We start from the raw sequence: 26,410 nt of genomic DNA on the forward strand, positions 1-26,410 counted from the left end.
CTTGAGACCCTGCAACTCGCGGGGCCACCTGCTCTCACCGCCGGTCCTACCCTTCATCTCGTGACCGGTCATTGTGTGCCGGCGGGCAGGACCACCCTGCTATTAAAATTCTTGACTCCTATTGGCAGAGAATTCCATCCATCACATTCGGTCCTGCCCCAATCGCTGACGTTTCCCCAGCTACGTCTCTCCCGTATAGCGGCGTAGTTGGCGATTGGCCGAGACCTAGTCTTGGGGCGGCTAAAGGGGTAGGGCGTAGGACTCGCAACCTTCGGGAGCGCGTCACCTGGTGGGGCTGCGGTGCTCCCTGGAGTCCTAACGTCCCTTTTCGTGTAGCCCATCTCCGCTGCAGCCCCGGTGGCATCATGGCTGTGCTCATCGTCGCTCTCCTGTCCTTGCTGGTGACGGGTGAGCAGCCGGGGTGCACTGCGGGAGGCCGCGGAGCGCGGGGACCCTGGGCGGGCGCGGCTGCGGGCGGGGGCCGCAGTGGGGGCGGCCTGGGCTAGGCGGCCCTCCTCGGGGCTCCTATCTGTGATCTAGCCTGGGAGACGCGGCCTGGTGGTCTCCGGTGCCGGGCAAGGCCACCCGGGGGGCTCCGGAACCAGCATCAGCCTTTTGGGGGAAGGCGCGTCGCCGGATGGGACCCTGTCCTCCCATCTGCGGGATCGATCCTTCCCCGTTCAAGGCCCTTCCGAGGACCGGTTGCCTTTCTCAATACACCGTTGAACCACAGCCCACTACCAAGAAGGGAAAGCCAGCCAACGGCTTAGCGGCTGAGGCTGCTGTCATTTTCCCCCTACTTCGTTTCTAATGGTGTTATTAACAATGGATGAAACCTTGCCTCCCTCATATTTGCCTCCATCAGGATGCAAAATTGAGTCTTCAGGGTTTGTTTTATGTGATTATTTCTTCAGGCGAATGCAGACACTCTCTCACTATTGATTTCAGTTCCCAATTTGAAGGATGTAGAGACTGGGTTGTGAGTCATGCTTTTAGGGTCACATGTCAAATAAATGGTAGCTTTCTTAGTGGAGCCTAGGTTCTCTAACATAGAACAAGAAGCATGGAAATGAGCTAACATTTGGCCTGTGGCTTGCGAATCATGTGGTAATGGCGTTTCTTTTTACAGTAATCTTTAGAAGAGCGTTTCCTCTTTTGGCAGTTTTAAATCAAGCCGCCATGACACAGGTAGTGTGTAACAGAACTGGATCCAAAGGCAGATCAGTTGAGTTCCAAGTAGTGTCTGTATCTCCACTCTCTATTGTATGGCACAGGGAATGCTGTGTGACAAATGGGGAGTAGTGGGGCAGAGACTGGGCTTGCAGACAGTAGGGAACAAGAAGTCAAGTGGAGGCAGGCCAGGCGTGGTGACTCACACCTTTAATCCCAGAAGTCTGGAGGCAGAGGTAGGCCAGCCTGGTCTACAGAGTGAGTTCCAGGACAACCACACAGAGAAACCCTTTCTTGGAAAACAACCAGCGAAGAACATCTTGGAGGAATGGGTGTTTTGTGGCAAGAATATCTTATGCCTATGCTGTGTGAGATGCTGAGAGGTCCTGCTTCTGGAATGGCAGTTGAAGTGAAAAAGACTAGTGATGAGTTTGAAAACCAAAGCTTTACCCCCCGCCCCCTTGGGGGTGCCCAGTGTTCTGTCTTAATAGACAGATTATTTCCAGGTCTCCAAGTGTTTGGGTCTTTTTCATTTCTGTTGTTAGCTCTGGAACGGCCTTTCTGATTTATTTATCAAGATACTTTGGGGCTTTTTGAAGTACTTGGTAAGTGCTTGTCACAAAAGCATGCAGGATGAGTGTGAACCCCAGCATGGTGCATGCTTATAATCTCAGGGCTGGGGAGGTAGACCGGGTAGATCACTAGAAGTTCCTTGCTGGCTACTGGAGCCTAATGGATGAGCTTCACGTCCCAATGAGAGACCCTATCTGAAAAACAAGGTGGACAGTTCCTGAGACAAGATGGTGGAGGTTGACCTTGGATTCTACAAGTGCACACATGCACACAAATATATATACTTTAGGAAAATTCTTTTGTTTTAATTGAGTTTTCAAAGTTAAAAACAAAATTTTCCCATTCGCACCCTGGTTTAACTAGGCATCTGTTGAAATTACATGTTTTAATTTCATGCCTGGTATCTTTTGAGGTCCTGGCTGGCCTGAAATTCAAAGAGCTGCCTGTCTCTGTCTTCTGGGTGCCACTGTGTTCAGCTCCATGACATTCTGAGTCAGTGAGGTTTAGGGTTTTGGTTTGGTTTTTGTCTAAGATAAAATAATTGTTTCTCCGCGTGGTTTGGGCATGCTGTCCTTGCTAAAATGGTCTAGTTCACATAACAATCTGAGCTTCTGCATTGCTGGGTCTTGTCAGGTGAGTACACAGTATTATTTTCCACAATGACTAAGTGTGATTTGGTGGAAAACATCTTTAAGAGCTCTGATTTCACTGTTTACTTCAAAACAGTGTTAGGGAACTAGAGAGAACTAGAGAACTTGGGCTCTGAATAGCATGTTCTGAGGCATATTTGGAAAGTTCAGGAGAAGAAGGACCAAGAGCTAACACATGGAATTTGTAGAAATGTAAAGGAGGGAGTTGATTTTGGTAACTGATGTCCTCGAGGATAGAAGCAACCTCCCCCCTTTTTAAAATTGACTGATTCCAGTCACCATTTAAAGAAGCTCAGTGCACAAGACAGTGGAGTTCTCCAGGGAAGGGGCACTACCTCTCAACCCCAAAGTGGAGAGGCTTAAGGAACTTTCCCAGGGGAGGTACCTCCTGAGAAAACTGTGTGAAAGGTTGAGGTGGGGAAAATAATTTAGGTGGAACAGCGTGTGCATGAGCGCTGGAGACTGAAGAGCAGAGCTTTTGGTGAGAGCTCAGAAATCAGGCTAGTGAGGTGTCCAGGGGACATTTTGGATTTCCCTGCAAGGCCCTAGGCAGTGAGCACTGGCATTTAAGCAGAGGATGAATAAACAGATCTGTATTTTGAAAATATGAAGAGAAAGCTGGATCCTAGGGTGGATTGACAGGGTACTAGGCAGCCAGCTGGAGCAAACCTGGTGAGGAACGGACGTGGTGGTGGTGGTGGGATTCAGGAAATAATTCTGAAGAAGAGCAGCTGAAAGCAGTGGCTGATTGCTGTGACGCTGTGGAAGGGTTTAAGGAGGAAGTGTTTAAGCAGCTGGCTCGGAGAGACTGCAGAAGTCTGCGAGAGCTAGTGAGTTAGGTTCAAAGCAATGGTAGCATTTAAGCGCGCCTGCTGTGAGACCTGGAAGAAAATGTCAATAGAATGCTGAGTGCCTCGGCCTAAGACTGGGGGAGATCTAGACTGGGAATAAAAATCTGGGAGCTGGCAGTGTTTTGGGTGTTTGCAGCCTTAGGGTATATGGGCTCAAGTCAGGGAGCATGACACAGAATTGAGTCCTCTGATCTTTCAAATGGAGTGTGAAGCATGATTCAGTTGAATACTGGGGGATGTACTAGAATTTCCATGTATGCTTTTTTAAAAAATCCTTTTATTTTAAGTAGGAATGGCCATGTTAAGTCCTTTTTTTAAAAACTAGGAATGGTTATGTTTTAAACTTGGGTTTTTATCCTGATTACATTGGGAAGAACATTATAAATTCCCTTTATGTGTGTTTTGTAACCAATTATTGTACACATGTGTAGCATATGTATCATAAAGACAGGTAGATGCATGGGCTATTTTCACTTCCCATTCTTCTGTTGAAAGAGCGGATCCTCAAAGCCTGCCACAGCAGCTGTAAAGGACGAGTAGGAGAGCTAGCCCAGCAGCAGTCAAGGAATTTGAAGGGCAGAGGCCTTGTCTTTATCAATCTCAGGATGGGATTTCAAAGAGGGACTTGCCAGTGTCAGATGCATGGGGAAGTTAGGGAATTAAGGGCTGAGAATTGTGTTTCAGTGGAGCGGCCAGAGACTGGGGGCCAAAGCAGGCAGCGTGAGACAAAGTAGAAAAGCAGAGGAGTGGACTGTGTGGTCCCTAGGTTCTCCCCCTGAAGGGAAGCATGTTTGATTTCGAGATGCTTTGGTTTGGGCAAGCCACCAGTAGGGTTTGGTGGTTCTAAGTTGAGAGTGGCAGCACCCAGGACTTGCTTTCTGCTCAGGAGAGGGGGAGCATGGGTAGTTTCAGGTGTGACTTCATTCGCTCATCAACTCAGCGCATTTACTGAGCAATGGCTTTCAGGTGCTTTTCTCAGCCCTAGAAACGTAGACGCACTGAAATCCCTGCCTTCCGTTAGCTTAGGTAATGCAGGGTCTTCTGGTTATGCCTCTCCATGTCGTCACTTAGCTGTTGATGTGTCTTGACCAAAAAGCTAGGTTAATAGACGGTGAGGGAATAACTTCTTAGTGGATGAATGAAAGTCTGGAAGAAAGCGGGACAGAAGATTGTGTTAGGCTTAGTGTCCTTTTATCTCTCATGACTAGAGGTGAAGAGATGTGAGAAGAAGCAGGTGACCTGGACTCTAGACTTTCCCTGGGGACAGGTTATCTGGAGATTGACCAGCGGCATGGAAGCCTAGGAAGTTGGAGGTTAGGCAGCCTATTTCTGTTCAGCACAAGGGAACGTTTTCCAAAGAGCTAGAACACTAGGACAATGGAGCTGGCCTAACTGATGGGCATGCTCCCATCACTAGTAGCATTGAGAAGGACAGCTTCTGCCCGGCATCCTTGATGTGTGGTACCTGCAGCTTGTGCAAGTTTAGACAAGATCACCTTTCTGAGCAGTGGGCCAGTAGAGTGCTGTGCTGCTCCGGTTGAATCTCACTTCAAAGGTGAGGCAGTTGCTTCACGCCAGCTCGTGGGAGTGGAAGGCGTGGGACCATGTCTCAGAACAAAGCTATCTGCAAGGCTTGATTCCTGGAAAGTGTGCAAGCTTAGAAAGTCTGGGCTTCTTACCTGTTTCCCAGCCTTTCCAGAGAAAGGCTGACTGTCAAGGTGCCTGAGGTGCTCTGTTTTGAATTTGCCCTGAAGGTAACAGACCTGGACGTCTGTTGGTTCCAGACACCTTTGCATTCTGATAAGTTCTTTCATTTGCTTTCTGCTCTGGCCCTGGGCTGAATTGAAACTCCTACTTGTCCTAGTGCACCCGCACCCTCCTGAGGCCTTTTATTTACTGTCAGCACTGCAAAGCCAAAACACTGGCTGCTCTCGCCCCACTCCCACTTCTGGAGGTGGCTCTTGAGGTCAGGGAGTAACCCCCAGGCCTTTGCAAAGCCTCTCTTCCCTGTAGGCCTCGCCAAGGTTGCTTTTGGATTTGGAACTAATGTTTTCCCAGGAACCCAGAAGTTTCCATTGACGACTTGTCGTTCTGGGGGTGTGGCTCAGCCGAGGGGTGCTTCAAGCCTTGGAGTCCATCCCCAGCACCAGGAAGTCAAAACAGATCACTCAAACACTGGTGAAGAAGCAAATAGTCCATCCTTAGGGGAGGCCTTTAAGGCAGCTCCTTTCTTCTCCTCCTTGACTTAGCTGTTGGTGCCAAACACTCTCAGTCATTAGTGACTACAGGGTACCTTTGCTCTCTTCCTGATGTGGCAACTGAAAGCACTATTCCTGGACTTAGTTTTCTGATGACTGAGGTGTTTTATGTCCCAGCTGGTAACACGTGCACCACCCCCCATCCTTGACAATCTTCATTGACATCCTTATGCCTGTGATATCTTAAGATATACTAACCTATAAGGATGTGTTAGCCTGCCAGAGTATTATAGTGAAACAGGAATGTCATACATTTGCATATTATAGAGAAGTCTGATGGCAGAATAATTAAAAGATTCCAGCTTCCCTTCCCTTTTAGTGCCAGGGCTTTGGCATTTTTGCTTTTTCAATACCAGAGAACTGCCGCTGATTTCTGTTCTTGCTAAACTGCCACGTTCCCTTCTTAAGGGCCATCTGTAGGAGGCTATCAACATCATTAGTAGAACCTTCTCTCACTTCTTCAAGGCTCATTAATATTTTGAAAGAGAGGGCAGAAAGCAGGTAAGTGCCCGAGGCTAGAGAGAAACTCAGCGGTTAAGAGCACTTACTATTCTTGCAGAAGACCTGGGTTCAGTTGCCAGTACCTACATGGTGCCTCACAATCACCTGAAACTCCAGTTCTAGGGAATCTGATGCCCTTTATTGGTCTGAGGGCACCAAATACAAACATGCATTCAGGCAAATACTCATACATGTGTAATAAACAAATACATAAAAATAATGTAAGAGCCAGCAGAAGGCTGTTGTAGAACACTGTCTACAGGCATGACATGATCATGGCAGTCTTGAACCCACAGTAACTGTAATTAGTTGCACAAGATTGGGCCCATCAACTTCGCGCCATTACTGTGGAGGGCTCATAAGCCTCACTGTTCCCTGAGGATTTATAGGCAGTTAGCAGTAGCTGGAGGAAGGAGTCTCATGAGGCCCCACCCATCCCTGAGGAGCTATAAGCAGTTCATGGTTGCAGGGGCGGGGGATTTTCTTGATGTAGTCATTGGTAAGGTGCTCATACACCTGTAAAGGATCCTTCACTCTGGTTCCTGTCTGCAGACCTTATTAAATTCATTGACGGGCCACTTCCCCCAAAAGACGTGAAAATAGAAAGGAGACTAGTTACGAAGAAGGAAGGGGGGGGTCAGTGGGAATGGGGGAGATGAGAGGATAATGGGTAAATAGGATCAAAATTCATTATTTATCTATAAAAATACCATAATGAAAGCCCTTATACAGAGTTAATATTTGCTAATTTAAAATTTTAAAAAGGAGCCAGGCAATGGTGGCACACACCTTTAATCCCAGCACTTGGAAGGCAGAGGAGGGTGGATCTCTGTGAGTTCAAGGCCAACCTGAGCGAGTTCCAGGACAGGCACCAAAGCTACAATGAAACCCTGTCTCGAAAAAACAACAACAACAAATTTTAAAAAGAAATTCCTCTTGCACATGTACCCTCTTCCAACAGAATATTTAATACTTAAATTCTTAGAGTGATACTTTGGGGGGGAAATTGTTGATGGTACTCAGAGTATAGCTCCATCTGGGACTAATGGTTTCACAATTGCCATGGCATGTGTACCTGTGCCATAAAGACTTGGCATTCCATCCCTAGCATTCCGCCCCACATTTTTCCATGTTTAAAATTCAGTACTTTGTCCAAACATAATTTAGCATGTTCAGCCAGTGAGGAATGGGAAAATGTATTGTTTAGTAAATGTATTGTTTAATAAACTTCAAGATGGATACAATGATGTGTGTATATATATATATATATATATATATATATATATATAAAATGATGATAATTCATTTACCAATCTGTTCTCTCCTCAGGTGCTTTAGGGAATGAATTTAGCATATTAAGATCGCCAGGGTCTGTTGTTTTTCGAAATGGAAATTGGCCCATACCAGGAGATCGAATCCCAGATGTGGCTGCATTGTCCATGGGCTTCTCTGTGAAAGAAGTATGTGTACTAAAAAAATGGTTGTAATTGCTTCTAAAACTTTTTTATTGATTTATTCCGATTGTCATAGCAACAAACACATAGGTACATTTGCCAGAGATTACAAAATTTTAAAGGCTCATTAGTATTTGGGGTAATCTTAGGTAAGTGCTTCTAAAACCAAGTCTTCATTCATCATTATGAGAACATGTATTCATCATTGTGAGAACTTTTGTGTGTATGGATGTATCTCTCTAGTATGTTAAGCATATATATTTTCTTTGGTTTTCTAGATATATAGAGATTTATTTCCATTAGTAGGTATTCTTCAAATCTTTTTTATTAATTTTTATTGAGCTCTACATTTTTCTCTGCTCCCCTCCCTGCCTCTCCCTTCCCCTTCAACCCTCTCCCAAGGTCCCCATGCTCCCAATTTACTCAGGAGATATTGTCTTTTTCTATTTCCTGTTAAGTATATTTTTATTTCTAGTTGACATGTAGTAGTTTACATATTACAGGTGTGCTGTTATTAATAGGCTGTGTCATTTTTTTTAGTGTAGGAAATAGATTTGCTACAAATGCTAACCGAGAATAGAATGATGCAGCTGGTAGCTGTGTTTTCCTAGAATGTCACTGACCTGTGGTAGTCCCTGGCTAGCGATAGAACTGTAGTAGAGGGGCCTAAATCCATTCACTCCAAGAGGCCTAAAGCTCAGAGCTTAGGAGGAGGAGATGCCACTTGCTCTGTCTTGTCATTATACTCTCTCTTGCCACTTTAAATTGGCTGCTGATATCATCAGTCACTTCTAGACTCCAAGCACTCTCAAAACCAGCAGCTCTGCTTGGCAGTTGGGCTAAGGGTATAGCCCATGCACTCCAGTTCATTTGGACAACCAAAGTGAGCAGGATTGGTCCTTTACACTGAGGGGTGAAATTTGTACCTAGTACTCCACAAGCTTAAATTTCACCACAAATGGCTGTTAAAATAAACTTTATAAATAGTTATTGGTAAGAGGGATTTTATATATAAAGTGTTTAGTAGAGAGCATTTCGACAGTTCTTGCTGTCACTGCAGAAGGTAAGAGTGATGCTGTGCATAATGGAAAACATGATGCGGGAAGAGAACAACAGTTCAGAGTCTGGAAAATGCAGAACACATGGGTTTTCTCTATTCGCTTGCTTTTGTTTTTACATAAAAGTTGGGAGCGAGCGTTCTGATAAGTGTAATTTTAAGAAAGTGAAGAAGACAGGCATCCATGCTGCCCTTAGGAGATGGTAGCTGTTGTTTGGATGTTCCAGCCAGTGTCGTCCCAGAACCCCTTGTCTAGTTTTAGATGATACTGTGGAGACAGTTTCCATACTTGAGAATTAAGCAAAATTTTGTGCTTTTCAACACTTAGGACCTGTCTTGGCCAGGGCTTGCAGTGGGTAACCTATTCCACCGGCCACGGGCTACCATTATGGTGATGGTGAAGGGAGTGGACAAACTGGCTCTCCCTGCGGGCAGTGTCATCTCCTATCCTTTGGAGAATGTGAGTATTTTTTATATAAACCAGGTGCACTGGAAACTTTCTCTGTCAATTGACATGAGTGCAAATGATTTCCATCTACTGGTGTAGACAGCTCCCAAAATTTGTCTTATTCTCTTAACTAATACCTCAATATTACCTATGTAGCCTTATCCTAGTATCTCCATTGAATACATGAGTGTGCATGTAATTTCAGTCTCTGTATCCTTTGAACTGGCTCTACTATCTTGCTTGTTTTGTCATTTTAAAAAAATGAATTGTATTCTAAACACATCTTTTCTGAATGCAACTTCTCTACAATTTCCTTTTAAATTCTATGAAAGTAGTTCTTCTTACAAAAAACAATTCCATGGTGGTTGTATGTTTTTTGCAAGTTGGTGATGATCTGTGAGGGAGAGTTCTAAGTTAAGAGGTATGCCACCTGCTACTTGTCCATTGCTATGATGGACTACCACAACCAAGTCCACTTACGGAAGGGAAGCTTTGGGAGGCTTATGTTCCAGAGGGATGAGTCCGAGATGGCAGGGTAGAGGCATGATGACTGGAGCAAGAAGCTAAGGGCTTCTATTTTCAAGCCAAGAGCAAAAGCAGAGCAAGGAAGTTCAGAGGGCACAAGTCTAAGCCGTCCAAGGCCACCCCCAGTGATATACTGCTTCCAACAGAGTGCCAAAGAGGCAGTGCCATGAACAGGAGCTGACCCTGAAGTTTTATTCTCTATAGAAGGCGAGGGGCCATAAAATGCTTTCATTTGTGCTTGGGAAGACTAGTAAAACTCTAGCTGCTTCAGAAGGGCTGGCTTGCCATTCTTGATCACGAGGCCCCAAGAGTTACCCGAAAAGAGTCAGAATTATGGGTATAGAGAGGTCCCTTCCACATTCAGATAATCTTTCCCTGGGGTGGGGGGGCACCTCTGCAACAAGGCCTCCTTTGATTGGAAATTAAAGATGAGCTGGGCATGGTGATACACGCCTTTAATCCCAGCACTCAGAAGGCAGAGACAAGCAGATCCCTGAGTTGAGGCCAGCTTGGACTAAAGAGAGAGTTCCAGTATAACCAAGACTACACAGAGAAACCCTGTCTCAAAAAAAGAAGGAGAGAGAGAGAGAGAGAGAGAGAGAGAGAGAGAGAGAGAGGAGTTGAACGTGAGTTGAATTTGCAACTTGAAGGGAAAAAGTGACACAATAAAATAGGTGAAGTAACCAGGTCACTCCCCTAGACCTAAGGTTAACAGGTCAGTCACAAAGAAATTTGCAAATGTGTTAAAGTTGAAGATATAGAGGAGTGGTGTAGCCCAGGTCCCATCCCCAGCACTGCAAAAATGACAACAAACATGTACAGAAAAACTGTGACACTTGAAGGAAAAGAATGTTTACAATGAAGCTATTATAGGACATTTTTATTGGATGGTATTGTGTTTATATTTTAATTTAATTTATATTTAAATTAATTTGTAATTTACTTTATAATGTAGATTGTGACTCTTTCACTCATTTGTTATAAATATAGTTCACTGCCAGATGTGTGGATTCTTATTCAATAATTACTGTTTTAATTTCTAATTTCATTATATAGCTGATCTGTGTGTGATGGTCACTTTGAGAAAATTTTTTCAGACTTTACTGTGATCCTATTTCCAAGTACATGTGGCATACTTACAGAAACAAAACCATGCTGGAAATGTATTCATAGCTCAGTTGTGGAGTGTTTATCTAGTGTGCTTGAAGCCTAGGTCCAATTCCCAGCTGTGCGCGCGTGCGCTCACACACACGGCTGTTGACTGATGTTTCTGTCCCACCAGGTTGCACCAGTTGTTCAGTCCTAAATAAATACACAGAGGTCTATATTAATCATAAACTGATTGGCCTAGTAGCTCAGGCTTCTTATTAATTCTTACATCTTAATCCATAATTCTTGTCTGTTTTAGTCACGTGGCTTGGTACCTTTTTCAGCAAGGCAGTCACATCTTGCTTGCTCTGTGTCTGGCTTCCTCTCTGTCTGGGTGACAACTACAGACTGACTTTTCCTCTTTCCAGAATTCTCTTGTTCTCATTGCCCTGCCTCTACTTCCTGCCTGGTCATTCCACCTATACTTCCTGCCTGGCTTCTGGACAATCAGCATTTTATTATAACATAGTTGACAGGGTACAGACTGTTGCCCCACAGCACTTCCCCCCCCACCCTTTTTAAAATAAGAACTCTGAATCAGATCTCCGTTGTTTAGCTTTTCTACTGATCATTATCCATAACAACTTGTAGCCAACATTCTAAACAAAGGCAAACATCCATACTCCATTTTTTGGGAATGTGGGCATAGTTTTCCAGGATACTTCCTGTTGATTGGAGGCACTGATAATCTTGAGCACCTAAAGAAAATTTAGAATTATGATCAAGTCCTGACTGGAGTATCCTGTGAGTGAGGCTTGATCATCTCAGTCAGCAGTCTTTGAACTGTTCTGGATGTAGAACTCAGACATCTGGACCATCTGCTCCTATCAGAGATTTCTCAGGGGGGGGGTCTTCCTTGGTCAAACCTGATTTTTCTTAACACAGAATGAATCCACAGTCCCTCATTTCCTGTGGGAACAAAAACAAAACCCTTTCTCCAAAGTAAGATATCTTTTGACTTAAATTTTAAAGTCAAAGCATTTTCAATATATATATTGGATTAATCCAGCAGCATTTATAATCAAATGTCTTTTAGCAGCTGTTGCTCTTTCCTCAGCCATCAAACAATTTTATAACAGCACAATAACATACAGTATCCAGACTCTCTGTATATTTTTCATCTTTACGTCCCTTTATTTGAACCTCTATTTCTTTTATTTTTTAGTTTTAGTTTTTGGATTTTTGAGACAGGGTTTTTCTGTGTATCTTTGGCTGTCCTGGAATTTACTCTGTAGGCCAGGTTGTCCTTGAACGCACAGAGATCCTCTTGCCTCTGCCTCCCAAGTGTTGTGATTAAAGGTGTGTGTCATCACACCCAACTACTCTCTTTTTTTTCCTTTTTTATTTTAAGGACTATTCTTTTTTTCTTCCAAGCCTACGCGTATTTTTAAACACACAGTAAACTGTTTAGAGGTTTCTTCTCTGTCTTTGAATCTATATTTACTTGTATATCTCTGTTTTTCTGATCACATTAGTCTTCAATTTGCTAAGCAATATGGCTAGGATTAAAGCCGTAACTTTGATGGCTAGATTCAACCCATTCCTTAGCTTTTTTCTGAGAGTTTAGCCTCATGGCAGAGGTACTGGCCAGAGCCATGTTTATTGCCACAATTGTATGGTGCTCCAAGGTCCCTGTCATCACCAAAAAGTATGCAGTTAGCTATTCATAAAAACCATTTAAATGTTTTGTGGCAGACCCTCTTAAAAGGGCTGCAAAGTTTTTGCAGCTAAAACTGAGTCAGGAAGCCTCTCTTAAATGAGACATGTTTGCTTTTAGCAAACAGAGCCCATCTGAGAAAATGCTCCTATCAATAAGCCGTGCTTAACTGTATTCCTTTCTGTCTAGAATTACTTCCCAAGCTCTAGCAGGCTTTCTGTGGATGCAGTTGTCCACACGTTGGACACCATTTGTTGACTGGGGGTTTCTGTCCCACCAGGTCCTACCAGTCATTCAGTCCCAAATAAACACACAGAGGTCTACATTAATCATAAACTGATTGGCCTAGTAGCTCAGGCTTCTTATTAATTAATTCTTACATCTTAACCCATAATTCTTTTCTGTGTTAGCCATGTGGCTTGGTACCTTTTTCAGCAAGGTTGTCACATCTTGCTTGCTCTGTGTCTGGCTTCCTCTGTGTCTGGGTGACAACTACAGACTGACTTTTCCTCTTCCCAGAATTTTTTTGTTCTCCTTGCCCTGCCTCTACTTCCTGCCTGGTCACTCCACCTATATTTCCTGCCTGGCTACTGGCCAATCAGCGTTTATTTAAAAATACAAATGTACAGACCACTGTCCCACAGCATATGGCCATGAACTAGATCACAAGGCAAACCTGAACACACAGTAAAGAACCAGTGTCTGTATAATTACAGACATTGGGAAGTTGAAGCAGGAGGAGTGCTGCAAATTTAAGGCCAACCTAGGCTACATAGTGAGTTTGAGGCAAGTGTGGGTGGCATAATGAAACCCTGTCTCAAAGACACCAAAAACTCCATGTATTTGGGTCAGCATCCCCTTTCCCTGTCCACTTCCCCATCGGTCCTGATAACGTATCATCCTGCTCTGTGAAATCATCTTCCTTAGACTGCACACATCAATGAGGTCACATTATTTGTTTAGCACCAAGGTTAGTTCAATTAGCATAATGTTTTGACTTACCCATGTTGTCACAAAGGACAAGTCTTACTGTGTGTCACCCTACCCCCATGGCCCTTTGAGGGCTAAATGGTATTTCTATTGTGTATATATGCAACATTTCCCCTCCTCTTTCTGTTTTGGTACTGGGAAAGAACCCAGGATGGCTTGTATACTAGGCAAATACTCTACCACTGACCTTATACCCCCCAGCCCTAGGACACTGTCTTCATCCACTTTTTAAAAGACACTGTGTTTGCTTTCATATCTTCACTATTGTGACTAGTGCTGCAATGAACATGGGAGTATAGTAGATTTTAGCACACTGATTTCTGCTTTCTTTAGACGTGGACCCAATGGGCTAGAGAAATGGCTCAGGGCTTAAGAGCATTTGCTGCTCCTGCAGAGGACTGGCTTCAGTTCTCCCACCACTCTTATCAGGCCACTCACAACAGCTTAGAACTCCAGTTCCAGATGATTCTATACCCTCTTCTGGCTTTGTCAGTCACCTGTACACAAATGTTAGTTACATGTATATACATTCAGGCCCACACATATACACACGTAAATTTAAAAACATAATAATAAACCTTTAGATATATCCCTAGAAATAGCATTATTGGAGCATTCTTTAGTAATATAATGCACAGAATATTGGTGATTATAATAAACAAAAATATTGTTTGCTTTGCTTTCTGTTGATGTTATAAACACCATGACCAAAAAGCAACTTGGGGAGGAAAGGGTTTATTTCAGTTTATAGTTTATAATTCATCATGAGCCAGGCCAAGAACTCAGGGCAAGAGCTGAAGCAGAGAGCACAGACAACACTGACTACTGGCCTGCTTCAATGGCTTGCTCAGCTTGTTCTTTTTATACAACCCAAGCTCGCCCATCCAGGGGTGGTGTTGTAAGAGGCCACTAGTTTGTTCCTGGCTGCTCAACCCCAAAATAATCACACAGAAACCATATTATTTGCAATACTGTTTGGCCATAGACAGAAGAACCTCCCACATAATTTCCCCTTTCCTGTTTAAACAAAAAGGAAGGCTTTAACTTTAACACAGAAAAATTACATGTAACAAAACAGTTATCAAGCAAGAATTACAGTTACAATATTTATATCTACTTTATCTTTTATCATAACTAAGAAAAAATATAACTATATCTATTCTTCAACTTCATCAAAGACTCCAGAAGGATATATTACCTAAATAAACAGGAAGTGCCTTGTAAGCAACTTCTAAAACTCTAGAATTGACAGAGACATCTCACTACCTGGACAGTCACCCAAAGTTCCTCTGTAACATTGGGGCATTCATCTTCAGCCTATAGGCTGATAGTATCCAGCAGACTTTTCCATGAAGCAGGAAATTTCAAAGACAGTTCCACCTATATTAGCAGTTTGTCAGTCACTTTCCTCTGTGTCCTGGCAGAATGTTTGGCAGACACTTTCATGAAGCAGGAACCTACAAGGATTGTCTCACCTTTACACAAGTTCAGCAGTCATTTCTCTGTGGGTGCTGCATGTCCAGTTCATACAGCATACCATCAAGCAGTCCAAGCAAGAGCAGTTTCTTGCCCAAATGGCTAACCAACGCTGTAAGAAGCCTCTTTGGTGCCCATCTTCCTCTTGAAGTAGATTGGTGCTGCCAGAAGCAAATGAGTTTCCTTGTCATGAAAAGTCCTAAATTCTTAAAACATTTTAAATGCCATATCCTGAAGGTCTCTGAAAGATTTGAAGAACTATCTAACTGAAATATATCTCTGTATATCTAGAAAACCTAACTAACGTGACTATAAGCTTGACTATCATGGATGACTATTAACCTATATTTCTTAATTATACATTATATTTTTAAATGAGCTGCATAAACACAATACCTTAATCAAGAGCAGAAATATACACATAACAAAACTGACCTAAGTTTGTATCAATAGGCCAAGATCTATACCAATGTAAATTTCTTTTATTAAAATATTTATTTATTTATTATATATACAATATTCTGTCTGTGTGTATGCCTACAGGCCAGAAGAGAGCACTAGACCTCATTACAGATGGTTATAAGCCACCATGTGGTTGCTGGGAATTGAACTCAGGACCTTTGGAAGAACAGGCAATGCTCTTAACCACTGAGCCATCTCTCCAGCCCCCAATGCAAATTTCTATAGCAGGGTGGTACTACCCATAGTATGCTGGGCCCTCTCACATGAATCATTAATCAAGCAAATGTCCTACAGTCTTGCCTGTAGGCCAATATGATGGCATCATTGTTTTCAATTGAGATTCCCTCTTCCCAGATGATACTAGCTTGTATTAAATTGTCAGAATACTAACCAGCATAAATATAGAGTACATTTGAAATTGTATATTAGATTTTAAATGTTTTTACTGCACAATACAGAAATCTCATCATTTCTGTTGTGAACCAGAAGAGCAAGAACAGAAAAGCAGTGATTGTATAGTATAAAGCGAGGCTACAGAAAAGATTCATGTAGTCCTAAGAGTGCATGGTCACTGGTTTAATGCAAATTCCACAGATTCTGACGTAATTGTTGGAGTTGGGTGGAGTGACTGAAGCAGCATGGATGAGGCAGGGAGTGGGCTGTGGTTGGTGATACAGAAAAGCTGACTTCGTTTTTGGTAGTGGATGGTAAATGGATGATGCCTAAACTGGAAAAATCAAGATGAAGTAATGAAAATGTTTTATTAGAGAAATAGTGGCAAAAATAAAAGGAGACCATTAAAGGGGCGTGGAAGTGAATGCCTCAGAAGAGGGGACATGAGGGGCGAGGCAAACAGTTTTTCCATGAAAAGTCCCAAAGAACTATATCTCTTTAAACCACACTATACAGCTCTAGAGCAGCTGCTTTTAAACAAGGAAGACATAGTTGTGGTACACTCCTAAATACTTCATGAGTTGAAGAGGAAGGAAATCACCAGGAATTTCCAAATTATTTACAACTGAATGTTGGTAAATGTTACAGTATATTTAAAAACTGCAGGATACAGTTGAAGTGGTCCAAAGGGGCGCGCACAGCTCTGAAGTGCATGTACTGCATTTAGATGTCTAAGATTGGACAGCAGTGAGTTAAAGGAAACAGAAGAGTTTTCAGAGTAAATGCAGTAAAGTGGAAAGGGAGAACAATAAAGATCAAATGGAAGATTCTTTTTTTCCAGGACTATTTCTGTAATTCATTATGTGATTTCTGTGAAGATCACCATGTATTTCATTTATGCATAAATGTATAAAATCCAGAACACCATTTAAAGTTTAATAGTATAGATAGAACCCCAAATTTGTTTTTTGAGACAAGGTCTCATGTAGCCCAGGTTGGCCTTGAACTCTGTTTCCAAGACACCACCAGTGTATGTGGAGGTAGGAATTGAACCCAGGGCTTTGTGTATAATTGTGTATGAGCACTCTATCAACTGATCCCCATCCACACACACTAAACATTTTGAAGCAGACTAGCCTCACTTTACATGAGAAGGAGCTATGTATGACAAGCTCACTTTATTGACTGAACTTGATCGGCTACTTGTAAGTTTCTTGGAAGAAAATGGGGAAAGAGATAGGAGGCTCAGAGATCCAAGGCCACACAATCTAAAGACAGAACTGCTTTCAAATTTCGCCAGCCAGCTGTTGTAGTTTCAAGTGATACTGATGGAGAAAGTCGCGGACAAACATGCATAGCTGTCTAAAACAGTGTGGGAAAGCAGTCGCCAATTCCAATCACCCAGGCTTTCTACTCTTGGGCTTAGCAGTCTATATAATCAGTTTTCCTTGTCAAATTGATTGATTGCTAGGAATGTATCCTTCAGTCTTCTACTTTCCATACCCAAGTGCTATTGTCAGTGGTTCTCAACCTGTGGATCGATCACCTAAGACCACTGGAAAACACAGATGTTTACATAATGATATATAACAGTAGCAAAATTATAGTTATGAAGTAGCAACAAAATAATGTTATGGGTGGGGTCCCCACAGCGTGAGGAACTGTACTAAAGGGCCACAGCATGAGGAAGGTTGAGAAGCACTGCACTAGGTGGAATGAGGTAGGCAGGCTTGTGCCATACATGTTCCCACCCAAGCCTGAGGAGGTGATGAGTGTGTTCAACAAAAGGCAGGTGCTTGCAGAGGCTGGTGGCAACTTGCTTTTGCAAACTCAATTGCTCTTCCTCCTCTCCAGTTTCTTATGACCTCATTCTAGACATTTGTGAAGAGTTAATATGCATCTTGAGTAAGATAAAAGCAACGTGTCTGTTCATGTCATAGAATCCTGAAATTGATGCTTCGTTTGAATACTGGTATTTATCCGCAAGGTTTCCTACTTACCTTCATTTCTGCCTGTACTGCATTGACATTCATTTGCTGCTTACAGAGAGTAACCTTTAAGTAGTAAACAAAACTGCTGGAGGAAAAGTCACCAAGATATCTCCATTAAAACAAAAACACACTGACTACAGTGTAATTCAGACACTTGGAAAGTGGAGGCAGGAGGTTCACAATTTTGAGGCCATATAATGAACTACATAATAAGTTTGATGCCAGTTTGAGCTACTGCTTATTAAAAAAAATACTACTCTTTGTGTGTTTGAGTGTATTGTCTGCATGTATGTCTGTGCATCGTGTGCATGCCTGGTGCCTGTGGAGGCTGAAGGGGAGCATTAGCCCATTAGCCACTGTGTGGGTCCTGGGAATCAAACCTGAGTCCTCTGGAAGAGCCAGTGCTTTCTTTTTAACCTCTTGTTATTTTAATTCTGTAATATCAGGAGTAAAATAATTTTTAAAAGAAAAATAGTTTTTATTTTGGGTTTTCAAGACAGGGTTTCTCTGTAGCTTTGGATCCTGTCCTAGTTCTTGTAGACCAGGCTGGCCTCGAACTCACAGAGATCCGCCTGCCTCTGCCTTCCCAGTCCTGGGATTAAAGGCGTGCGCCACCACCACCCAGCGAGAGAAAGATCTTTGAATGTGTTTTTTAAAAATAGTGTAAAACAAAACAAATGCAGCATAGCATAGATGTCCCCATTTTGGTTGCCCCTAAGGGTAGAGGTGGGTGCTTTGGGGGCACTACTGGTGTTCTGTGTCTTAATCTAGTTGAGTTAGGAGAGTGCACTCATTTTTAAATGTTAATCTCCTTACCCCAGGTTTTACATACTATTTATATATAGTATATAAATATATATAGTATATATATAAAACATATATATGTATGTTGCACTTTAATATGTACTTAGAGAAATGTCACAGCAATTAAGAACACTGGCTGCTTTTGCAAAGGACCTGGGTTCAATTCCCAGCACCCACATGGCAGCCAGCTCACAATCATCTGTAAGTCCAGATTCAGTGGTCTCTTTTGGCCTCCTCCAATGTCAGGCACACAAATAGTACACAGACATACACACAGGCAAAATACTCATACACATTCAATAATAAAATAAAATAAAAAATTAAATTCAAGTTAAAAAGCAGCTCTTAGGGCCAGCAAGAAGGTTCAGTGAACAAAGGCACTTTGCCTTGTAAGCCTGGCAACCTTAATTCAATCCTTAGAACCTATGTAAAAGCAGATAGAACTGACTCCACAAAATTCTCTGGGATCTACATATATGTCATGGCATGTGTACACATGTAAGCACACACACAAGTAATAATTTGTAAAGTCTTTTTATAGGACTGGAGAGGTGGCTTAATAGATAAAGGTGAAAGAGAAAGATAGATCATAAAGTTGGGTGGGTAGCAAGGTGGATACGATCTGGGGAGGGTTTAAAAAGTATGATCAAAACATATTATGTGAAAAAAAATCACAAAAAAATTGTGGTGATCCAGTGGAGCCATGAAGAATCATGTATGTCAGTTGCAGGGGAAAATGAGTAGAACAGGAAGTGATTACATTAAACAAAATGAGCCAGACTCCAAAAGTGAAATATTATGTTTTCTCTCATGTAGCAAGCAGAATTCAAAAAGAAAAGAGAACCAAAATCTAGTAGAATGACTAGGGAAGACTCTGGGGAAGAAGGAGAGGGGAGAGTGAACAGTGGTAGAATGGTAGAAGATGGTCTTATGTTCAAAGCATATATGGAAGCATGGCCATCATGGTGAAACCATTAATACACAGTTAATATGCACCAGTAGTAATAGAAAATGCTTGTTGCCCTGGAACTGCTCCAGGGGCCCCTTGCTTATACTATCCTGATGATCTTTCTACTTTGTTTCAGAAAATAATTGCAGTTGTCCTCTTGCATTTCAGGCAGTTCCTTTCAGTCTTGACAGTGTTGCGAATTCCATTCACTCCTTATTTTCTGAAGAAACTCCTGTAGTTTTGCAGTTGGCGCCCAGTGAGGAAGTAAGTAACAAAGTTTTTATTTAAGATCCTTATAAATGTTATTTAATGATAATTTTAAAGTAACTATATGAAAAAGTCTATACAAAATCTGTATGCTGGAATGAATCCATAGCAGGTGGTTGTTGCAGGGGAAGGAGCTGCTTGTTCGTAATGGCTGGCCAGCTAGCTTAGCCCCGAAATAACCACACAGAAACTGTATTAACTAAATCACTGCTTAACCTATTAGCTCTAGTTTCTTATTGGCTAATTCTTACATCTTAATTCAAACCATTTCTATTAATCTGTGTATCACCATGTGGCAGTGGCTTACTGGGTAAAATTCCCTGTGTCTGTTGCTGGGGGATCCATGGTGTCTCTCTGACTCTGTTTTCTTCCTCCCAGAATTCAGTTCTGTCTTCTCCACCTACCTAAGTTCTGTCCTATCACCAGGCCCAAAGCAGTTTCTTTATTAACCAATGAAAGCAACACAAAGACAGAAGGACCTCCTACACCAGGTGGTTAACCCAGAGTTCTGGATTCTTCTTGTAGAGAGTATATATGGTGGGGAAAGCAAACTCCGTTTTTGAAGATCTTTCAGTCACATTACGGCAACTACGTAATCGTCTGTTTCAAGAAAACTCCGTTCTCAACTCTCTTCCCCTCAATTCTCTGAGTAGGAATAATGAAGTAAGTGGTTCAGTTGTTGAGTGAACAAATGAATGGCATTATTAAATTCCCATTCCATATGCTACTCGAAACTTTAGCAAGATTGAAAGTGGTAGAAAACTGGGCACATTTCCTACTTTCCTTCTTTTGGCTTTTCTGAGTTTCATTTTTTTCCTTTCTTTTCTTTTTTTCTTTCTTTTTTTTTTGATTTTTTTGAGACAGGGTTTCTCTGTGGCTTTGGAGGCTGTCCTGGAACTAGCTCTTGTAGACCAGGCTGGTCTCGAACTCACAGAGACCCACCTACCTCTGCTTCCCGAGTGCTGGGATTAAAGGTGTGCGCCACCAGTGCTGGCCTGAGTTTCACTTTAGTAAATGCTTTTACATTCTTACACCAGTGTTGCCAGTTGATCCAGACAAGCCACAAACCAGTCTTCTTGGTATCTGGTTGAGCTGTGCAGAACTGGTGACCTAATGCCATTATTCATAGCCATTGCTAATATGTAATCACATTTTTCAGGATGTTGCAGTAGAGAGAGATATTCCTATGTTGTTTTTCTGTTCATTTTGTTTTTGTTTTTTTTTCTTTTGAGATATAGTTACTATGTAGGCCTGGCTGGACTGGAACTTACTAATGTAAATGAGGCTCACCTTAAACTCATAAAGATCTGGCTGCCTCTCTTTCGTGGGTCGTGAGGTTTAAAGGGCATGTTCCACCACACCTGACAGCCTTCCCTACTTTTGGCTCTTGTCCTTTATAGCTATTGTAGGGAGCTGGGAACCACCCTTCTTAATTCTTTGCTTTGGAACTTGTTCAAGGCAATTAAGTAAGCTTATAGGATTTTTTGTTTTGTTTCGTTTTGTTTGTTTTTCAAGACAGGGTTTCTCTGTAGCTTTGGTGCCTGTCCCGGAACTAGCTCTTGTAGACCAGGCTGGCCTCGAACTCCCAGAGATCCGCCTGCCTCTGCCCCCTGAGTCCTGGGATTAAAGGCATGCGCCACCACCGCCCAGCTAGTTTATAGGATCTTAAGGTAGTATAGGATCCCGCGTCCCCTGAGGGCAAACCACAGTAGTGTGGATGCTCGGATGTGGTTCTATCAGAAGTAAAACTTACATCTGGTTAGTGGTGGTCACTGTACTAGGGGTTGGCCATCACCTGTTTGTTAGGAAATGTTTATATGCATTTTTTCCTGGTGCTGGGCAATTCTCTACCATTAAGCTGCCTCAAGTTTCAGTTACGGTAAATCTACCAAGGGGAGGAAAATATAAATATAGTAAATATAAGTTTACTTGATGAGTATTCCTAGTATGTTGTAACTGTACTTGCTAAATGGCAGTATAGCTCTCTAATGTGCATTTCAAGTAACGCCCACTTTTTGGTCTCTGAAGGCTGACCTGCTCTTCCTTTCTGAACTGCAAGTGCTACATGATATTTCGAGCTTGGTAAGTCGGCTGCTCGAGCTTTCAAGTTCTGTCTGTTTTGGTTCCTAGAAAATTCTGAGATAAAAATGAGGCCAGTTGAAAACTTTAAGCATGCCCCAGGTTTATGATTCCATGAAAACTGAGAAAATGGTGGCGGTGGGAATGCTGAATGCCGTCTCATGTTAGTGGCTATTTCTGTTCCATGTCTGCCTTCTGGAGAGGCCATAACTCCTCAAAGAACATAGTCCTGGGGATAGAACTATCCCACTGTTGTTGCAGCTTGGCCATCTATTTCTTGTCAGACACTGAGACTTAATTCCTGTATCTATAGTTGTGGATCAAATATAAGAACAACAGTTTGGATAATTAATAGCGTTAACTGAGTCAAAAGGAAAACAATTGATCTGCAAGTTATCTTTTGGTGAATGATTTTTAATATCATCTTCAAGACTGAAATAGATCTTCTTATCTATCTGCTAGCTTCTGAAGTTGTTTCCCAAACCTTTTTTTATCAGGGCTTGGTTCAAGAAGTTTGAAAGCTTAGTGCTGGAGACGGGTGAGATCTGGGAGAATATGCAGGAGGAAGACTTGCTTCATGAATTCCTAGCATTATATCAGCCCAAGCAGTTATTGTTTCATCCCTTGTCTGATATCCAAGCTTCGTTTGTTTATTTGTTTGGTTTTGGTTTTTGGTTTTTCTGTCCTGGAACTCACTCTGTAGACCAGGGTGGCCTTAACTCAGAGATCTTCCTGCCTCTACCTCCCGAGCGCTGGGATCATATCTAAGCTTTAAAAATTAAGCAATGAGATTTGTATCGGATTTATCAGAAACCCATTTAAGGAAGTTCCCTTTGCTGCCATTTTAAACTGTTTTTGTGCTGCAGTGCACTGGTGTGGTTCTAGGGCGATCACATTTAATTCTCATGCAAAACTTCATTTGCTTTATTTCGCATCTGACTTGTGTTATCTGCTCTAAGTTGTCTCGTCATAAGCATCTAGCCAAGGACCATTCCCCCGACTTGTATTCATTGGAGCTGGCAGGATTGGATGAACTTGGGAAGCGCTATGGGGAAGACTCTGATCAATTCAGGGATGCTTCTAGAATTCTTGTGGATGCTCTCCAAAAGGTAAATACCAATGCTGGTAAGATTATTAATGTTAAGAAGCCATCAGAAGCTAATGCAAGAGAATAATGTGCTTCTCTCAGCCCATAGACTGGTTTTCTACAGAAAAACAATAGAAGAGAGGTTAGACTCTTTATGGAAGAATCTTCTGTGGAATGCTGTGGATTGAAGTCTTGTCTTTTTCCTCCGTGCAGGGGTGGAGCTCTGGGTCTCACACATGCTAATCAAGCAAGCGGTCTAGCACTGAGCCACACCCCCAGTCCAGTTGAAGTTTTTCTTGGCTTGCTTTAGAGGTTCTCTATTATGTCTAAAATAGTGTAGGAGTAGGATTGGGAACATAGGTCAGGGTTAGAGTTCAATTCCCAACCACCTTCCTAACAAAAGAAGAGTGTAGGTCAGAGGTGTATATCGGGAGAAGATGGTACATGGCCAAAATCCCAGCACTTGGAGGTGAAGGCAGGGGAATCACAAGTTGGAACCCTCCCTGGGCTACATGTTTAAGGCCCTGTCTCAAAAGATCAAAATCAAACCATCTTCAGTAAAAACAAAACAAAATAAAAAACAAAAGCATGTGTCTTTCCTATGGGAATCTCTTCCCAATGCTAGCAATGGCAGCATTGTGAGTTTGTGGATCCTGACAATATCTATAATTAAGGCATACCATTTTAAGCACTCTTAACTCTTCCTCAGTGGTGCTGTGCATATCCATCCCCATTGTCCATCTCTGGAACGGTTTCATCACCACCCACACAAAATCCTCACTCAGCACTGTGAGCTAATGAAGTTGCATACTAGCACAATCGCCTTCACACCGTTCATCTGTAATAAATGGGAGTTTATTTATAAATGGAAATTATATCTCTCTATTGAGGCCTCATCCATAAATTTCTGTAAGGTCCGTGATTAACAAAAGACCACTTGGACAGATTTCTTGACTTTCCCTTTCTGATTTCATTCCCAAATTTATATGCCATCAAGTTCAATCTCCAATTTTATTTATTTATTTATTGGTTTTTTTGAGACAAGCTTTCTCATGTAGCTTTAGAGCCTGCCCTGGAACTCACTGCGTAGACCAGGCTGGCCTCGAACTCACAGAGATCCACCTGCCTCTGCCTCCCAAGTGCTGGGAGTAAAGGCGTGCGCCACCACTGCCCGGCTATTTGAATGAATCTTAAGGCTTAACTCTTTACTGAATATTTTAACATAAGCAAACCAGTAAGGGTTTACTATTTTAGATACTGTGCATTAAAACTTATACATATTTGTATTGATATGTATTAATGTATATATGCTATATAATTACTTATAAAGATACAAATAATTTTAACAAATACATATTTGACCAGCCACAAAAATGATCAGTATGTGAGGTACTCTAAATGTTAACTAACTAGTCTATCCATTCCACAGTGTCTATATATTTTGAGATTTATATCCATAACTCTTGTCATCAGTCCCTAATCAATATAGTATAACAACTATGCACGTAGCATTTCGATAATGTTAAGTGGTATATATCTTCTAGAGATGATTTAGGGTATACAGGATGCTGCACAGAGGTTCTATGCAACTACTATGCACTTTCATATAAGAGTATACAGTTTATAATCTGTAGAAGTTCTAGAACCTGTGGATACCAAGGAACAGTTTTATGAAATTTTTCTTAACCAAAAATACAAATGTAAACAAAATATGTATTTTGCCATTGATCATAATGTTAATCACTGACTTTCAGTTTGCAGATGACATGTACAGTCTCTATGGTGGGAACGCAGTGGTAGAGTTAGTGACTGTCAAATCTTTTGACACTTCCCTTGTGAGGAAGTCAAGGACCATCCTTGAGGCAAAACAAGAGGTAAGTATCCTGGAACTGACTATTATAGACCAGGCTGGCCTTGAACTCATAGAGATCCTCCTGCTTCTATCTCCTAAGTACTGGGATTGGAGTCACAGTCTCCCATGCCCAGCCTATTTAGTCTTAAATAGGCTTCAGTATTGTACACAGGTTTGAATTTGTACAAGTGGAACCATACTGCGTGCATGTTTTGATGTTCTTTGCTCAGTGTCATTTTAAGGTATCACTGGAGCTGAGTCATTTTCCTGCTCTGTGCCCTACTGTCTAAACATGCCACAGTTGTCTGTTCTGCTGAGGATATTCTTGTACATGTCTCTTGGTACAAACAGAGACGTTTTTGTCGGGGGCTAGGCTTCCTGGATCACAGGATCTGCATACCTTCAGTTGCCTTGGCTACCGCTGAATCTTCTCCTGAGGTTGGACTTTCCTTCTTTTAGCAGCAGCACCAGTGTCTTCTAGGAAGCGACCCATTCCTGCCTCCTCCAAGGGTAGATAGGTAGCTTTTACTCCACTTAGGAATCCCTAAGTGTCTCTTAGAGAGCAAATCGTAGACATTAAATCAGAGTAATTTTTATAATCCTAAAGTTCTTTCTTCTTTATTTTTTCCTTTCTTCATTTTAGACCGCCCCAACTCCCTATAACCTTGCATATAAGTATAATTTGGAGTATTCAGTGGTTTTCAACTTGGTACTGTGGATTATGATCGGCTTGGCCTTGGCTGTGATCATCACCTCTTACAACATTTGGAATATGGATCCTGGATATGATAGCATCATTTACAGGATGACAAACCAGAAGATTCGGATGGATTGAGTTTTCCTTATGCTACACTTAGACAACAGGTTTTGGGAATTGGCTGTTCTGTTAAAGGATATCTTTTAGTATGGTTTAAAGTAGATGGTATACCTTAAATTTATTTTAAAGAAAACATAGATTTTGTTCTCTATTTTGTGTGTGCCTGTTGTTTCCTTAGAAAGGTTTATAGTGTTAACACAAATGAATTGTGATGTAGATTCCATAGATGTTCAAATATTGTTGATATAGCCATATAATAATGTAATTTCATTCCATTTAATACATTTGGAAATGTGCACTGAAGGAAATGTAAACCACTTAGAGTAGTTGTGTTATTCATGTTGGAGAATGCACTGGGTTTCTTAGAAGCTTTCAAATGCTTGAGTTCCTTGCACAGGACAGATAAATCCTAGTTCAGCTGTTATTCACTATGAACTATTTGTAAATGTCTTAATCTGATGTAAATATCTCCGAGACAGGAGGGAAGGTTTTAACTAAGAGTAGCCCAAAAATACTGGATATGCTTATACAATCGCTTAGTTTTGGAAGTGTGTGTGTGATTGGCAGGCTAGCTGTTTTTAATCTCTTCTGCAAGTTTGGTGATCTGTGTGGTTTAATAGAGATATTAAAAATATTAAAAATAGCCGGGCAGTGGTGGCACACGCCTTTAATCCCAGCACTCGGGAGGCAGAGGCAGGCGGATCTCTGTGAGTGCGAGACCAGCCTGGTCTACAGAGCTAGTTCCAGGACAGGCTCCAAAGCCACAGAGAAACCCTGTCTCGAAAAACCAAAAAATAAAAAAATAAAAAAAATATTAAAAATACTGTGTTGATTGATTTCAGAAGAGAATGGCTTTATGGAGTGTAGATGCTTGTAATTAGATAGACAAAACATCTGTGGGGGATATCTTGAAGCATGAATATAAAATACTTTTATTTCCGTAACTTTTC

At 41.9% G+C, this 26,410-nt stretch overlaps 1 protein-coding gene across 1 annotated transcript; it reads left to right on the plus strand.

Moving 5' to 3' along the window:
• The first annotated feature begins 297 nt into the window (after window positions 1–297).
• Window positions 298–26,190, plus strand: LOC121443493 (renin receptor). The gene is made up of 9 exons (XM_041645235.1): window positions 298–408; window positions 7,333–7,463; window positions 8,843–8,974; window positions 19,527–19,622; window positions 20,151–20,288; window positions 21,654–21,707; window positions 22,664–22,813; window positions 24,546–24,665; window positions 25,287–26,190. The coding sequence occupies exons 1-9, from the start codon at window positions 366–368 to the stop codon at window positions 25,476–25,478; spliced, it is 1,056 nt and encodes a 351-aa protein (XP_041501169.1). The 5' UTR covers window positions 298–365; the 3' UTR covers window positions 25,479–26,190.
• Window positions 26,191–26,410: the final 220 nt, after the last annotated feature.

The sequence above is a fragment of the Microtus oregoni genome, unplaced genomic scaffold (assembly GCF_018167655.1).
Source record: "Microtus oregoni isolate MIOR12 unplaced genomic scaffold, Mior012 000108F_ref0000382, whole genome shotgun sequence".
Classification (NCBI taxonomy): domain Eukaryota; kingdom Metazoa; phylum Chordata; class Mammalia; order Rodentia; family Cricetidae; genus Microtus; species Microtus oregoni.

Bases quoted from the DNA above. Each gene is read 5' to 3' on its own strand.
- LOC121443493 (XM_041645235.1), top strand. From the start codon at position 366: ATGGCTGTGCTCATCGTCGCTCTCCTGTCCTTGCTGGTGACGG. The intron at 19,623-20,150 runs GTAAGTAACAAA...TTCTTCTTGTAG, and splicing joins AGTTGGCGCCCAGTGAGGAA to AGAGTATATATGGTGGGGAA. The intron at 22,814-24,545 runs GTAAATACCAAT...ACTGACTTTCAG, and splicing joins TTGTGGATGCTCTCCAAAAG to TTTGCAGATGACATGTACAG.